The 18,394-nt window shown below is 36.7% G+C and overlaps 1 protein-coding gene across 1 annotated transcript in view; it reads left to right on the top strand.

Annotated features, from left to right (window-relative positions):
- Positions 1–18,394, top strand: part of GUCY2F (guanylate cyclase 2F, retinal) — a 59,402-nt gene that overhangs the window by 12,392 nt on the left and 28,616 nt on the right. Inside the window, exons 8-12 of the mRNA XM_074302242.1 lie at positions 4,869–5,045; positions 6,462–6,618; positions 8,088–8,237; positions 15,598–15,746; positions 17,499–17,662. Coding sequence (XP_074158343.1) covers positions 4,869–5,045; positions 6,462–6,618; positions 8,088–8,237; positions 15,598–15,746; positions 17,499–17,662 — 797 coding nt within the window. The remainder of the gene's footprint in view (positions 1–4,868; positions 5,046–6,461; positions 6,619–8,087; positions 8,238–15,597; positions 15,747–17,498; positions 17,663–18,394) is intronic.

Raw genomic sequence — 18,394 nt, 5'->3', positions numbered from 1 at the left:
GCAAATATACACAAATTTTTATCCTCTGGATCTGGATCTAGTACTTTGACAAAATAGTGAGAAGTGTCTTTTTGTATAGTCAAGATAGTTGCAATTTTCCATATTGGTCATTTTGTGTCTGTTGTTCTTTTCATTTACATTGTTGTAGTTACTATGTATGTGTTTTCTTGGCTTTGCTTCATTCTGCATCAGTTCATATAGATCTTTTCATGCTTCTTTGTATTCATCATACTTATTATTTCTTACAGCACAGTAGAATTGCATTGCATTCATTTAATTAATTTCAATTAATAATCAATTCAATTAATTTTCCAATGAGTAGGTGACTACTTTGTTTCCACTTCTTTGCTAACACAAAAACTGCTACTGTAAATGTTAATTAATATGAGACTATCTTCTTATCAATGACCTCCTTGGGATAGATGTCTAGACAACTTTCTAAGACTGTAAATTTCACAAAAGATGATAATCTATATTGCTAGAGAAAATTTCCCCATTTGAGAATTCTCTAATTTAAAAAAAATTACAGTTCCAGTCCCTATTCTTAGTTCCATGAACAACAGTATTTCTATGAACATTATCATCACTATCATTTTCACAGGGTGCTGTATTTAAAGTCAGAATATCTGGGCTTGAATTCTAACTCTACTTTCAGTTTTTCTTTGAGGATTTAATTTTATTTGTCTCTAAAATGAGATTTGGACTAAGTAAGTAATTAAGTAAGGACTAGTAATCCTAAGGTATTAATGAACATGAAAGTTCTATTACTCTGTAATGCTATGGTACCCTCACCATTACCTTCATCACTATTCCTATCATTAGCATCAACAACATTGAGATTGCAATAATCACCATTGTCCTCCATCACCATCACCACATAGTCAATCTCTTTATAACTTTTACTTTCATCAGAAAATCAAAAAGAATACCCAGAACTAGAGTAGGTACATAAAGCAGATATCTCACTACAACATCCTGGACAAATGCCCAACCATTTCTACTTTAAAACTTCCAGTGATGGATGCTCACTACCACTATCCAAACCTGATATAAAGAATGCTCCAATCTCATTTTGCGAAAGTTCTAATTATTTAAAAAAATGTTCTCTATATTCAATCAAATCCACCTCACAAAATTCACTTATCCTGTTGTTCCTAGACCTACTTTTTGGAGCTAATCATAAAAAAAATCAAATTCCTCTTCCATAAGGCAGCAATTCAAATATTTAAACTGAATACATCTCCTTCACATCTTCTTTTCTACATTCTAATTGTTCTCAGGTCTTCAACTGATTTTAATAATGCCTTGTCTAAAGTCATTCATGATCCAGTCATTTATGGTGCTCTCCCCTGAACATGCTTCAGTGTGTCAATATCTCTCCTAAAATGTGGCTTCATACTCCCTAGGGATAGAGTTGTTCATTTTTTTGTTTTTAAAGAGGACCAATGACATCATAGGCTGATGTCTTGACTTGCATGAGAATTTGATTTAAATAAAGCATACTTGCACAGAATCATTAGCTTTGTTCTCTCTTCCAGAGAGACTTCCAAAGTCTAGTGGCAAGACAAAAGTCAAGGCACTTGATGGCGTAGGCTGAAATGGGTCATGACATAGGGTAATCATTATAGAGAACAATAGGCTGGTCACTTCCCTAATTCTTGAATGCTCTGCCATTTTCTGAAAGCTATTTATATATTGAGCTTATAGTTCCTTACCTATTATTTATGTGTTTGGGTTTTTTCCCCCACATAAACTGCTTTATGCTAATATCTCCTGCTTAAACATATGTACAGATGTGTGTATGTGTGTGTGTGTGTGTGTGTGTGTGTGTGTGTGTGTGTGTGTGTGTAGTACCTACTATATGCCAAACACTTTTACAAATAGATCATTTGATCCTCACAACAATCCTGGGAGGTAGGTGCTGTTATTGGTCCCCATTTTACAGTTGAGGAGATAAGTATCTGAGATTGAATTTAAATTCAAATATTCCTGGCTCTAGTCCCCTTATTCTATTTACTGTGCCACCAGCTGTCTCAGATGATTTTTAAAAATCCAAATGTTGTATTATATATTTATTCCTACCAATTTTTATCTTGTTAACTTCAATCTGATATGACCAATATGATCATATGTGCCATTATAGATTTTATGGTCAACATCACTCCCACCATTATCACTCGTATTTTTATTAAGCGACAGACAATAAAACAAATATTTAATAACTGCTCATAATGGCAGGCATTGTGCTAAGCACAAGCCAAAAAAAAATAAAAAAGGGAATTCAGTGCCCTCAAAGAGCTTACATTTAAATGGGAAGAGTGATAAACAACACAAAAAGGGAATTGAAAAACTGGGAGTTGGGAGAGAAAATATACATTTAGAGGCACAGTAATTAAACTTAGAGAAATCAAAGCACAATCACAAAGAAAATAAAGAAAATGAAGTATAACTAGCCTAGATTCATCTCCAAAATGGAGGTCCCCAAATGGGAGAAGGGGGAAGGCATGGTAGAAATATCAAAATATAGGTATGGCAATTATAGGTTGAAAAGTCCCCAAATGATAAGTGGTACAGGGTGAAAAGCTATAGCACAGTGGCCACTACTATCAATATTACTATCAGCACCTTACCAATATGATCACCATCAGTGATAACATAAATATTACTATCACTATCATCAACATCATCATCATAATTACCACTTTCCATAAATATCATCACCAATAGCACCATGAACACCATTATAGTCACATTATCATGATGGTTGTCATTACCATTATCAACATTATTACTTACACCATTATCACCACCTTTCTCCCTCATGATAGCATTTTGTATTTTAGTTAATTACATCTAATATAAGTTTTTTGAGACAGGAACCATAGATTTTTCATCTCTATATCTCCAATGATTCCGGTCCCAGTGTACATAATGTATGTTCAATAAGCATTCACTGAACACCTCTTAAAAGCACCCAGAGACTTGACTTGTTACTGGATATATAGAGATGCAGGTTTCTGGTTTGTGTGTAGATAAATGGGAAGAAAAGAAAATGAAAGGGGGTAAGTGGAGATATTCAAGTAAGTGCTAAGTAAATGCTTGTTGCATTGGAACAAAATATATATTGTATTATCTGTCCTTTAAACACTGGGATTTTTGCTCTCTAGAAATGACATAATGTAGCCACTAATGCCAAGAGGGTCATGGAGAAAGAAAAAACAGAAAAATGCTGAGAAAAGAAGCCAACAAACCAATCAGAAAACTTGATGTGGCAAAATGCTGTCTTCAGTGCCTCTATTTGCCCATTTCATCTACCCTTTCTTCCATTCACTCAGGCCCATACTCAAGATCTTTAACCTTTCCTGCTGTCCCAATTCTTTTATCAGAGGAAAAAAGAAATATTTTCATTCACAGGGGAATTTTGTATCTCAAAACACATTATTCAGAGAAGGAAATGATTACAACAAATGAATGAATAATTAATAATAGTTTAAAGATATGAGTGAATGGAAAATTGTAAACTATGGATGAAGGAAAGAATGACAGAAGTTGGTGGTGCCTTTCAAAGAGCATTCTAAGTTTGCCCTCTCCATACATAAAGATGAACCAATCAGCAAGAATTGGAGAAGGTCTTCTATGTCCCCAATGGGGGAAAACAGAAGGCAGTCCCATAATTGAATAAAAGATAATGGGTACAATGGAAAAGTCAGAAGTCTTGGTTCTCTCGTGAATTTGCTATGAAACTTTGGAATGTGACTTTCCATTTCTGGTCCCCAATTGTTTTGTCTGTGCACTAAAGAGAGGAAATGAAGGGTTTGGGGTAACTAAGATATCATTAATAAAGTTGGAGAAAGAAATTTCCATAGAATGATGAGGTGGAAAGCCAGAATATGGAAAGTTAAGAAGAAAATGGGAGGAAATAAGTTAGAGATACATATTATAGATAGTGTTTTAAAAGAGTTTAGCCATAAAAGGGAGGAGAGATATGAGAAGTTGTGAGGATAAATGAATCAAGAAGGTTTTTTAAGCATGGGAGAAACATGGGCATGTTTATGGGTATTTGAAAGGCAGACAGTAGATAGGAAGAAATTAAAGATGAGAGAGCAGGGTTGATGAGGGGGCAGTCTGCTGAAGGAGATAGGATAGACTTGATTTAGAACATTTCTAAAATGTCTTACAACTCTAGGCCTTTACTACTGAAGAGTCTCCAAAATCATTCCAATTTTGGAATTCTAAGACACTCAGTATGTGGTATGCCAAACTCAATTCAAAATACTCAGAGATATCTCAAAGTGAAGAATAGAAGTTTTATTAGGATCTCACAAGAAATGGACAGTCCATTCATTGGAGTTCTTCAGTAAAGGGAGGTCAACCCCCACAGAAGTCAAAAGTCACAAGAATCCATGACACACACACCCTCCCCTTATGTGGTTAATTCTCACTACCTTGCTTAGTGCTTGGAAGTAGCACTGGTTTGCTAAATTCTAGTCAGGCCCATATGGTTGACTTAAATTTTATGGTGGTCAGTTTTACAAGGTTTACAACTGTTTGCAGGTGTGTTTTCCTAAGTTTATGGGTTTATGATGGTCAGTTTTACAAGGTTTACAACTATTTCCTTGAGCTAGTAAGAGCATTCTATTTTATTTTCCCAAACCACCAGACCTTCATAAACTAAATTTAGGTTATAGGTTCAATCTACCTTAGTTAATAATTTTATGAGAAATCACATAATTCCTCACAATTGAAAAGAGTGGGAACAGTTATTATTCTGAGAAGTCCTCAGTTTCCCATTACACTCACCAGGATAAGAGAACCCTCAATTGCTTCCCACTAGTATATTCTATATTTCTTCTCTCTTTCTTCTACAGATGAGGGATCTGAGACATGAGAATGTGAATCTCTGCCTGGGCTTCTTTACTGACCTGGGTGTTTCTGCCATTGTGTTTGAGCACTGTTGCAGAGGCAGTTTGGAGGATTTGCTGAAAAATGAGGCCCTGAGGCTTGACTGGACTTTCAAGTCATCCCTCCTGATGGATTTGATTAAAGTAAGGGAAGCAATTCTTTAGGTGTTTGTGGTCATGAAAACAAGATGATGGACAATGGTTAGCTCTGACCATTTATTTATATAAAGGGGATATTCTTCTACCTCCTTCCCCAAGTTAATGTGGTAAAGAAAGATGCAGAATATAGTCATAGGACATTAATGAGATATTAAACTGAAAAGGATGCACGAATTCCTTGGTTCCTTTGTGAATACTAAAAGATACCTTTGATTGAGTCAATAAGAAAATAATATGATAGACTGAGTAAATGAATTAACCATACTTTTAAAGTATTTAAATGACTGGGCCCTGAAGAGAATTCAGAACTTATGAATGATTTCTAGAATCTTGTAGGGGATTGTCCAGAATAATTTTGAGGTCCTTTATGCATTTTCAGAGATTCACTGGAGAAAATTTCCATTCAGAACTTTTCTTCTTGAAACTCTAATTTTGTAGGAATCTACTGTCTATTTGCTTTTACTTTGATCACATAGCTTGTTTTATAAATCAGACCATTTATTTATAGAATGTTTATGTTTATGTGTTGCATTATTTTGCCTATTAGGAAACTAATATGAAAATATAGAGTTTGTGCTCTCAGAAATGCCATATCCCTAGCAATTCATCAAGAACATAGTATGAGAGTTCATTCATATATAGTATTTGGTTCTTTTAAGAAATAGACCTTATTTTGATATGAGAGCAGATAACTTATCTGCGGTCCTTATAGAGTATATGTCCAAAGAATAGAGCTTGTGCATCAATCCAGAAATCCTGAAAAATCAATAAATTCTTAATTCCTTTTGGAAAGCCTCACACATCTTGGTAGAGCAAGGATTCAAAATCAGGTCTTTTCACCATGAATACAATGCATTTTTCCATAAGTACAATCTTCTCTATAGGGAGCATGTTTTAATTGAAAGAACCCTAGCTAAAATGGAAGTCAAAAGACCTGTTCTACTCAGGGTTCTGGCATTAAGTTTACCTTTTATGCCTCAGTTCTCTCATCTGTAAAAGGAAGAGGTTGTCTTGGATGGTCTGGAAGGTTATTTTCATCTTGATATTCTATGCTCTCAGGTTCCTTCTGACATTCTGTGCTAAGGCCACTTCCAGCTCTGGCAATTTTTCAAGGTTTTCTTTAATTCTAACATTCTAGTTTCTAAAGTCCCCTCAAACTTTGATAATCTATGCTTTAAGGTTTCTTTTAACTCTGAAATTATTGGGTATAAGGATCCTTATAGTTTTGATATTCTAGATCATAAGTTTTCCATTAATCAAAAATATTCTGTTATTCCAAACTGCTATATCCCCTTCTTGAGACTCTACCATTAAATGGGGATGTGAGACATTTTGGACTTGAAGGTTCTGTGTCAGTTCTACAGCAAATTATAAAAGAGCAATCTTCTCCTTATCCTACAGGGTGTCCGGTATCTCCACCATCGAGGGTTTCCCCATGGTTCCCTCAAGTCTCGCAACTGTGTTGTGGATGGGCGTTTTGTGTTGAAGGTCACAGACCATGGTTATTTGGATCTCTTGGAGAGGCAGCGGGTTCCTTATTCCCAGCCCCTGCCAGAAGGTCAGTGTCCACCAGGGGCTGTTCATAAGTCCTTTCTCCCTTCAGAACTACTGTGTCTAGTAGGTGGTATTTTGACCATCAGGAGGTTGAAATCTTATTCCTTAGAGAACTCTTGACCAGGTAGGCATTTATTTTTAATCTGGTGCTTAGGGTCTACAGGTGGTCTGTTATAAATCATGAGGTGATCTAGATTAGTAACTTACCCCATCCATCCAAATATCTCTTTTACTTTCCTTCTATAATTTCTTGTAATTTGGATGCATATATTGGAGGACCCAATGGAAAAGTGTTCATTAATTTAGTAAACATATATCAGGTATTTATTGTATGCAAATCCCTGTCCTACTCTGAAAGAGATAAAGAGTTTACATTAGATCCTCACATGCAGACATTTAATTCATTGTCTATTAAGGAGATAACATAAGCACAAACAACTATTATATATAACAATAATACAAATTACACTCTACTAGGGAAAAGGGATCAGAGAAGGCTTCCCAAAGGAGATTCTAAAGGGCTCCCTGTAAAAAAAGTCTGATTTCCTTAATATTTATGTCTAGTTCCATTTTCCTCTTAGGTGCCCTCTGATCTTCATCATCATAATCATTATTCATGATGTTGCCTTTCCTTTATAGGTTTCAATTAATACTGTAAGCCACAATGGATAGAATAATGGAATTAGGAGACCTGAATGAGTTTAAATCTTGCCTCTGAAAAATCTTTGATCTTAATTGCTTCATCTGTGAAATGGGCATTCTTCTAGGCTTTCCAGGAGGATAAAATTAAATATTTTTAAAGTGCTTTGTAAACCTCAAAATGTCATGCAACTGCTGGCTATTATTATTCTGTCCATCAATACACATTATTAATCTTATGATCTATAGAACTATAGACCATACCTAGTTTTGACCATACCTAGTTCAATCTCTTAATTCTTCATGAGAAACAATGAGGACTAGAGATGTGAGGTGATATATGTACATTAAAGTATCTGATATGTGAACTCAGGACCTATGATTCTAAATTCATTTTGTTTCCACTGCCCCCTACTGAAGTTCTTCTCCTATAAAAGACCTATACTTTAGTGCTAAGGGAAGATAGAAATTAAAAAGACCTATTCTCTCATCACATAGAATTTATAATCTAATAGGTGGGATAAGTAGGAAATACCTTGCCAAGTTCCTTGAAATTTTAGAAAGTTGGAACTGGACATTTGTTTAGAACACTGAATGGCTATTCCATTCCATGTAACATGAAATGCTAGAATTTTTAATGTCAGAGCTAGAAGGAATTTTAGAGATTATCCAGTCCATATTCTTTATTTAATAGGGGAGATCTAGAAGAGAGAAAATGAGTTTCACAAAGTGGGCCAATTAATCAGTGTCAGAGCTTGGATTTAAACAAAGGTTTCCAGACAATCCATAGTTATCTTTCTTCCCTTTCCTCTTGGCCTAATGCCTTCTTTGCAGAATTGCTGTGGACTGCACCAGAATTGCTCAGGGGGGCTGAAGGGCTTTGGAGAGGCACTTTCAAGGGCGATGTCTATAGTTTTGCCATAATTTTGCAAGAGGTGCTGGCTCGGGGACCACCCTACTGCACATCGGGACTCTCTGCAGAAGGTAGGACCTCATCCTCTGTACCTCTGTTCTCCATAGGACTGGCCTTGTACATCCAGGACCCTCACCTCCTCTCACAGATACAAAATGATCTCTCCCACTAACATCTTAAATGTCACCATTAGAAATCTATTTCTTGGGATTAATCTTGGCTTTGGTAACCGCTGTCCATTGTGCTGAAAGAACTAAACAGCACCGAGAATTAGCCCATTTTAATGACTAACACGTTCCCAATTGTTTCAGTTGGTGAAGAAATGTCCCTTTCCTTAAAATTGGTAGGAACTGTATGTATCAATGAACTATTAACTATAATCAACAATGATTATATTGTAATCAAGGATAGAAAAGCAATGTAACACAAAGGACCAAGAGTGCTGTCCTTAGAGGTAGGAAGCTCTGCTTCTGGCATATACATCGGTGTGATCTTTGGCAAGACACATAACTTCTCAAGGCCTCTGATAATTCTCTAAAACTTTACATTATGGACAAGTGTCTGATCTGCATGGATGGAGGAATGTCAGTAGTTGGAGCTCTCTATGCCAAATTGTAAAGCTACTCTGACTCATGATCACATATGTATGCAAGAATTCCTATTGCCATAATTCTTTATGATTCAAAAAATCCCTTTCTCTCCCAACAACCTTATGAAGGAAATAAGTTAAGGGTTATTATCCCCATATTTAGAGGTAACTAGATAACTCAGTGGATAGAGTGTAGGGCATAGAGTGAGGAAGATCTGAGTTAAAATCCAGCCTCAGACACTTATTGGCTATTTGCCTTCTGTTTGCCTTAATCCACTAGAGAAAGAAATTGCAAACCAATGCGATATCTTTGCCAAGAAAACCCCATGGATACATTGGTGTGCTATAATCCATGGGGTCACAAAGTCAAAAATGACTGAACAATAGCAATATCCCCATTTTATAGGGAATGAAGGCCCATAGAGGTTTAATGATTTTTCCCATGGCTGCCCATTCATTCATTCTTTCATCCATTTAGCAAGCTTTTATTAAACACCTATTAAATGGCAGATATTTTGCTAGATTCATGGGGTACACAAAGATAGGAAAAAATAGTTCTTGTTCTCAAGGAGTTGACATTCTATTGGGTAATAAGTGTTAGAGCTAGTCCTCAAACCAAGGACTCCTGGGCCTAATTAGATCAATATAGCTTTCTGTGCTGCCATATATAGAGTATTAGAAAATTGTGAGGTCTCAGTAACTGTTTATTTTATGGAGGTGGAGGAAATCAGTATTTATAAAGGTCCTTTAGCCTCTGCCTATAAAGCTCCTCTGAGTTCAAACACTGCCAAGAGCTTATTTATTATTGCTACATCATCTATGCCTAAGGACTTGTGCAATTTAGCAACATAGCACAAGACACACAAATCTTCAGAGAAACAGAGAAGGTACCAACAAGTATAAGGCAGAGAGGCTAAGAAACAAGTGACTATAACCTCCCCATTACAGATTGTACACACAAACTCTCAATCCCACTGTGATAAGTTCTCATCTGCCATTTCTTTCCACTTCCCACTACTGAAAAGTTCTTCACGTAGTATGTTGAGTGTTGGCTTTCAAACTAGCATATAGCCCTTACTTCTTATTGCTCATGTGTGCTATGAAGGTTCATACTCTCCTTATGAGATATGATCAACTTCAGAAGACTGCAAACTCAATATGAGTCAGTCACTTGGGAAAATAAATGTAAAATCAATTAAATAAAAATTTGTTAATATTCACTGCTCACAAAAAAATGTGCTCATCTTTTTATTTTTAAATTTCCTTTTAAATATTAATTTTTAAACTTTCAATTCCAAATTGTTCTCCTTCCCCTTTAGTCCATTATGCCTCACCCACTGAGAAAGCAAGTAATATAATATCCATTATACATGTGAAATCATGCAAAACATTTCCACATTAGCCATATTACCAAAAAAGCAAGAACAATTAAGGTTAAAAATATACTTCAATCTGTACTCATAGTTCATCTGTTCTCTTGCTAGAACTTTTTTTCATTTTTCATAATGAGTTCTTTGGAATTGTCATGAATCATTGTATTAATCAGGATTGCTAAGTCCTTTATAATTGATTATCTTCATATTATTACTGGTACTAATCACAGTACTGGTTCTGTTCACTTCGTGTTGTATCAGTTCATATAAATATTTCCATTTTTTTCTGAGATCATCAATTTCATCATTTCTTATAATACAATAGTATTCTATCATAATCATATGCTACATCTTGTTCAGCCATTCCCCAACTGATAACCACTCCTTCAATGTCCAACTTTTTGCCACCACAAAAAGAAGTGTTATGACATTTTTTTGTGCATGTAGATCCTTTTCTTTTTTCTTTGATCTCTTTGGGTTACATATTTATTTGTGGTATTGCTGGGTCAAAAAGCATAAACAATTTAGTAGCTTTTTGGTCAGAATTCCAGATTAGAAATGTGGTAATCTTGAGAGGAGATTCAAAATATAAGCAAGGTGAGTATAGTCCCACTCTTCACACAGCTTAAAAATCTAATATGTAGAAGCTACCTTCATTAAAATTCTGCTGTCCAGTGTTACTGCTGGGCTTATATCCCAAAGAGATCCTAAAGAAGGGAAATGAACTATATGTGCAAGAATGTTTGTGGCATCCTTTTTTGTAGTGTCTAGAAACTGGAAATTGAATGGATGCCCATCAATTGGAGAATGGCTGAATAAATTGTGGTATATGAATGTTATGGAATATTATTGCTCTGTAAGAAATGACCAACAGGATGAATGCAGAGAGGTTTGGAGAGACTTACATGAACTGAGGCTGAATGAAATGAGCAGGACCAGGAGATCATTATATACTTCAACAACAATACTATATGATGATCAACTCTGATGGACGTGGCCATCTTCAACAATGAGATGAACCAAATCAGTTCTAATAGAGCAGTAATGAACTGAAACCAGCTACAACCAGCAAAAGAACTCTGGGAGATGAGTGTGGACTACAACATACCATTTACACTCTTTCTGTTATTGTTGTTTATATTTTTGTTTACCTTCTCAGGCTTTTTTACTTTCTTTCTAGAGCCGATTTTTCTTGTGCAGCAACATAACTGTATAAATATGTATACATATATTGTATTTAATATATACTTTAACATATTTAACATGTATTGGACTACTTGCCATCTAAGGGAAGGGATGAGGGGAAGGAGGGGAAAAGTTGGAACAGAAGGTTTTCCAAGGGTCAATGTTGAAAAATTATCCATGCATATGTTTTGTAAATAAAAAGCTATAACAATAATAATAATAAAAGAAAAAAATAAAATTATGTTGTGTAGGTCAAGATACCCTATTGTTCTACTATCCTCTGCCTTGGGTTGCTGAGGACATGGAACATGGGATAGCAAGACAGAAAGGGAATTTAGAACATGAATATGAAATGTCAGAGTTGGGAGGGATCATACAGCTTGGAGCTTGAAGGGACATTAGCACCTAGAAAATTACAAGATAAAAAATAGTGTTTTAGGCCTAACAAAGTCCTCAAATAATAGAACATATAATGGTAGGGGAAAAAACCTTTAATGCAATTTCAGTATAAAACATAAAATGGAAAGGTCCTTTGGAAATAGAATATTATGGCTAGAAGTTACTTTAGAAATTACCTAATTCAACCTGACTCATCTTTTTAAAGACTCCTATTACATTTTTCAATTAATAAGCATTTATTTCTCTCTGTACTACCTCCTCATGCTCTGCAATGAAAAAGAAAAAAGAAACTGGAGAGTTTGAACTAAAGGTGTGAATTCTGAGTTAGAGAATTGTTTAGACAACCTGAGTTAGCACCTTGTAATCCTAATATCTTGTGACAAATATACATAATCAAGTAAAATAAATTGATCATGACAAAAATCTCATTTTAAAATTTGAGTTGATCACCTCTCTATCAAGAGGTACAATCTTTCTCCTCTTACAGATGATGAACCTGAGACCCAGAGAAGGAAAGGGTCTTGCCAATGTTCATACAGTAAGTCAGTGGGACCCAGAATCTGATGATTCATTGAGTTGAGTTTCTTTCTATGACACTATGATCCTGACATTATAAGAAAATAATGAACTACTTTACTGTGGTTTCCTGGACTTTAGATATTCTTCTCTCTATTAGCCTCAGATGTCAGCCTCTGACCTGGATGCTTGGGGACCAGGCTGAATGAAACACTACATCCCTTTTCATCTTATCCATCATGGCAGTTATATTGTTAAGGAATCCCTGTAGACTAAGCCCAGCATGATGTCTCCCCCCTGCTGGGGTCCACAGCCTACTTTTCCAGATGTTGCCCTGCTCCCTCCTTCAGCACTGCTACTCTCCTCCTACTCCTCCCTCAGCAGAGAGTTTTCCCCAGGCAGATGTTAACCTCTCCTCACTCAGAGCAGGGGGGAGAGCAGAGTTATGTTTGCCACCTTTCAGTCTTGTACAAGCATCTCCTAGGCTGGAACAGTGAGCTTCAGTCACCCCTCAGCCTCTTGGACTTCCTTCTCCCATCCACAAACACTCACCCAGAGGCAAGAATGTGTGTTCCAGGTGCTGGGGCTCCTGCCAAATATTTATGAGGTGGAGGAGAAGGAAGGAGGAAGGGGTTTTAAGCAGTCATTTGTCCAACAACCCCCATTAGGCCTCCAGAGGTCAATCCCAAAGACTTAGAAACGAGGCCAGACATCACTCCTTGGAAGTTTATGTAAAACTGGGCTATTTATCATTAAATTAAGAAAATAAGGAAAATGTCATTTGCAAGAAACATCTATTAAGTAAGCACCAACTATTGCTTAGAACATGGGACATGGAAAATAAAAGCTGGGGGCAATGGAACATATATGCTGGGTGTTGCAATTACAAAGACTAAAAATACTACAGACTTGCTCCCAAGTAACTGACATTCTACTGGGGATAAATGGGTACATGCTTATAAATAAGCCAAAAAAAGCAATTTGAAAAGGGAGAGAATACCCAGATTTGGAGGGAACAGAAAAGGCTTCCCTTAGGAAATTGTTCCTTACAATATTCTAAAATATAGGTAGCCCCAATATAATATGAAATAACAATACTTTCTAGATCAGGAAGTAATATTTTCTACATCAGGAAATTGAGTCCCGCAAAAGCAAGGTAAGGCATATAAACCAGTCATCACAATAATAATACCACCCATTTCTATGGGGCTTTAAAATTTGCAAAACTTCCCTTACAACTCTGTAATGTAAACAGTATATGTGCAATTATGCTCCTTTAACAGATGGGAAAATAGAGGCTCAAGAGCATTCAAATTTAAATAGTGCCTGCTATGAACTAGAAACTATGCTAAGCACAATACAACACAAACAATGGCTTATTTGAGCCTTACAACGTCTTGTGGGAGAGGCGCTGTTATTATTATTCCATTTTAAAGCTGAGAAAATTGAAACAAAGAATAAATGACTTAGCCAGAATCACACAGCTCAGAAGTGTCTGAGGGCATATTTGAATTTAGGTCTTCTTGCCTTCAGGCTCAATGGTCTACCCACTGGGAGTAAGATGGTACAGCAAATAAACATATATGTATGTATATACATATGTATAGGTATACATATATAAATATATACATATATTTATATGTGATTTTAAAAAAAAGTTACCTTAATATCTTCAACATAGAGAAGAGCTAATCCAATTCCAATTGATTAATGATGGACAGAACCAGCTACATCCAGAAAAGGAACACTGGGAAATGAGTGTAAACTGTTATTTTTACCTTCTGAATCCAATTCTTCCTGTGCAACAAGAAATTCGGTTCTACACACATATATTGTTTCTAGAATATACTGTAATATATTTAACATGTATAAGACTGCCTGCCATCTGGGGGAGGGGGTTGGGGGAGGAAGGGAAAAAATCTGAACAGAAGTAAGTGCAAGGGATAATGTTATAAAAAATTACCCATGCATATGTACTGTCAAAAAAAAAGTTATAATGATAAAATAAAATAAAAATTAAATTAAAAAAAAAAGTTACCTTAGCAGGGCATAATTGTTTTAATTTCTTAACCAAGAAGTGAATAACTGTTATCTGTTATATTATGATTGCAGGTATTGTCTAATTTTTTTATATTTCATCATTATTGTTAGATATTAAATATACATATTCTAAGATTGATTTCATTTGCCATGAATTATTTTTTATTTATCCTGAATGAAAATTTCTACCTGGAATTATTATGCAATGAAAGTTGGGTGTTTGCTTTTTAAAATATGAATTGAATAAATTTAAAAGATTAGTTAATTAAAAGATGTTTCCTCCTGGTAGGAGGGAATCCTCTGGTTTCCCAAAGGCTAGGTGTACACAGCTGGCCATCCCAAGCTGGAAAAGGTTTAAGGACTCAGGGTTTGCAGTTTGAGGCCTAGATTAGCTGAGTGTAGAGAGGTTCACCGCCAGAGGGCAGGCCACCAGGAATTAATTTTTCAGCCACAGAAACGCATCAAACCTTCTACTAAGTCACAGAGGGTTTAGGATCTGAACTGGTGGTTTGTTGGGACAGCCTCCCATATCAATAAAATCCCAAGATCCTTGAAGACAGCTGACAAATTCAAACCATATTTCTTAAGCATCTGCCCTGTGCCCCATGTTTGGGCACTTGGCACAGAGGTTCAAAGAGTTCATCATTATATAGAGCAGTGTTGTCTATTCCCAGTGCTGCTGTGCTCCAGTTGTGTGACCTTGTACACATTATTTTTTGCATTCTGAGCCTCAGTTTCTCCATCTATGGAATGGATTCAGCCAACTCTTAGGTCCTGTCTAGCTGTAACCTGCTATATATCCTCTGATTCTGATTTCACTGTCTTTCCCTGTTAAACAAAGGAGAATGATGGTATAGCCTTCAAGAACTCAAACTTCAAGGTGATATCTGAAGAAGTCCTTAGAACCCACTTGACAGGTGGAAAAACTGAGGCTTAAGCAACTTATAGAACTTGGATTAGAGTTTACAGCTAATAATAGTTCAAGATGGGGATTCAAATTCTTATCTCTTGAGTTTAAGGCTTGGTATCCATTTGCCTTCCCCCTATTTGATTCAGAGCTGGGGGAGAAGAGGAGTACATAAATGGACATGGACATAAGTAAATATGACACAAGTTAGAAGAGAGATCCATACAAAGAACTCTCAATCAGGTGAGGAAGGAGAGATTTCCTGGAGAATCAAGGACAGCTTTGTGGTTGAAGTATTATCCAAGCTAGACCTTAAGATTTCATTGGGTATCAGTGATGAGTGAATAAATTCCAAGCATGGGGTGGGGAGGGTCACCTGCATGGAAATGCAGAGGAGAGACCCCCATGCGTCTCTGCTGCAGAAATCATCAGGAAGCTGGTGTCCCCTCCTCCCCTCTGCCGTCCGGTGGTGTCTCCAGACCAGGGACCACCTGAGTGCCTCAGGCTGATGAAACAGTGCTGGAGTGAGGATCCAGAAGACAGACCCAGTCTGGATGACATCTTCAGCCAGGTAAGTAGCCAGCCCCTCCTTCTCATCTCCTACTCCCCTGCACTAATAGTCTGCTCTGTCTAGAGCAGTGTGATGAAGGGGAAAGGAAATGGAGCTCAGAATTAAGAGGCTAGGGATTTACAGAGAATTTCAGTGACCCAGATTGTTAAATGTCTGAGGTCCATTGATGGTAAAAAAGTGCTCTTTCCACTGTGATACACTGCCTCCCCAGTCCCTTCCCTCTCTGAGTCTTTGTTCTTTCCTCAATAAAATAAGGGGCTTGGACAGCTTGGTCTCAGGGGATCCTCCCAGTGCTAACATTCCCTAATTCTAATCCTAGTGAGGCCTTCTGTTGTGGTCCATGATGTAGTAGCCCCAGGAGGGCAGAGATTAGGAGGGGAGGGGACCCAACAAGTTTGTGCATGTTATATTCCTCATGGTGATGGATTGTGTGAGCCTGACTGAACTGGGTAATGACTCCTGGGGGACCAACTGATTTCACTTGGTATGACTTCCTCTATTGATTTCCCTCCTCATCAGCTTCCCTCCTCTTCATCCCCATCCCCACCCCACTCTTAGAAAAATTGTTGAAAAGAGGTTAACCAAGTGAGAGAAGGAATGCAGCAAAAGGCCTGGGCTAGAAGAAGGGAGAGGAGTCCAAAGCTCTGTCACTGACTTGTGGGACTTCGGGCAATAAATTTTCCTTCTCTGGCCTGTTTCCCTTTCCATAGAACGAGGGGATTGAAGTGCATCAGACAGAAGTTCTTAACCTGGGTTATAATGCCAAAATGTGGAGGTTGTATGTCTACAAACTTGGAAATTTTAATATTTTGATAAGTATTTCAATTGATTTTCTATGTACTTTCTATATGTTATATAATTGGTTTTGCTTTGTATATTATTTATTTTATTTCATTCTCCCATTAGATTTTAAACTCTTTGAAGACAAGGACTCTTTTTTTAACTTCTTTTTGTATCCTCAACACTTAGCAGAGTGTCCAGACATAGTAGGTACTTAATAAGTGATTGATATAAATATTTCCTACAAGTATTTTGTTTAAAAACATTATTTTGACTTGTGAAGCTGTTGTCAAACAAGGTATGTGAGACAAAAAAAAGTTTAGCACTCCTAGACTAAATAAACTTCAAGATCCTGCCCAGTTCCAACAGTCTATGTTCTAAAACTTTGTCTTAGCTCTGATGTTTTATGTTCTAAGATTCCTTTCAGTTCTGACATCTTATGTTCCAGGATCCCTTTTTGCTCTGATACTGTGGTAAAATTCTTCCCAGTTCTTCCAATCTTTGTTCTAGGAAGCTTTCTGCCCTGATAATTTGTGTTCTAAGCTATCTCCCAAGTGGGAAAGTCTACATTCTTCCTTCATCTCTATCTATATTTGCATTTATGTAGCACCCTATAATTTCTCTATCTCTCCTTGTCTTTCTGTCTCTCTGTCTCTGTCTTTGTTACTCTCTGTCTCTGTTTTTGTTTCTCTCTGTTTCTGTTTCTCTCCAATACATCCAGCCCCTACATCTTGGGATTATAGAACCAAAAGAAATAATTTGTAAATAACTCTTCAAAAATGTTAAAATGCTCCATAAATGTTATGGTGATTATTATGATGCACCATTGCTACATAAACTTCAAAACACTAGTTATAAAGCATCTTGGAGTATTATAAAGCATTCTCCAAATTGTAGGGCACAATTTCCAAAGAAGGGGTCCTGCCTTTTTCAATTGGGGGGGGACCATTCTATATCTCTTTCCATCTTTAGTTTAAAAGCATCAACCAAGGCAAGAAGAGCAGTGTGGCAGACTCAATGCTGCGGCTGCTAGAGAAGTATTCCCATGATCTGGAGGACCTGGTCCAGGCAAGAACAGAAGAACTGGAGCTGGAGAAACAGAAGACAGAGAAGTTGCTCTCACAGATGCTTCCCCAGTAAGTAGGAAGGACCAGCTTAAGTGCAGTTAGCCCTAAGCAAGACTCTTATCTATTCTATCATAACTACTTACTTATTGTGAGATTCTAGGCAAATCTATTATTATCATTATCATTATAATTAATTATTATTGTTAACAGCTTCTATAGTTTAAATGTGCCGTGGTACACAAAGTGCTGGACATGGAGTCAGGAAGACTCAAACTCCTGAGTTCAAATATGGTCTCAGACATTTACTAGCTATATGACTTTGGGCATGTCATTTAACCCTGCTTGGCTAAGTTTCCTCATCTCTAAAGGAAGCTGGAGAAGGAAATGACAAACCAGACCAGTACTTTGCCAAGAAAACGCTAAATGAAATCATGAAGAGTGAGATAAAATTAAACAGCTGAAATAAATAGATTTCTTCTATTGATTTAATGCTTCCAAAGTATTCTCCTCCCAACTACCCTGTGTGGGACAAGGAGTGCACCTATTGTTATCTATTTTACAGATGAGCAAAGAAAAATGATTCAGATACTTTTGTAGTTACAGAGCTAATATGACAAAATGATGATTCAAAACAAAGCTTCCTAACTTCAGATCCAGTGCCTCCCAAATAAGCCCCCAGAGAGTTTGTGCTAGTCTTGTTGTGGGAAATCTCATGAGCTCTTAGTAGGTGATAGAATGGAGGAAAGAACACTAGACTTAAGGTCAGGAAACCCGATCAAATCCTGGGCAAATCACTTAACC

This window comes from Sminthopsis crassicaudata, chromosome 3 (genome assembly GCF_048593235.1).
Source record: "Sminthopsis crassicaudata isolate SCR6 chromosome 3, ASM4859323v1, whole genome shotgun sequence".
Classification (NCBI taxonomy): Eukaryota; Metazoa; Chordata; class Mammalia; order Dasyuromorphia; family Dasyuridae; genus Sminthopsis; species Sminthopsis crassicaudata.
This window is presented reverse-complemented; position numbering and strand designations above follow the sequence as displayed.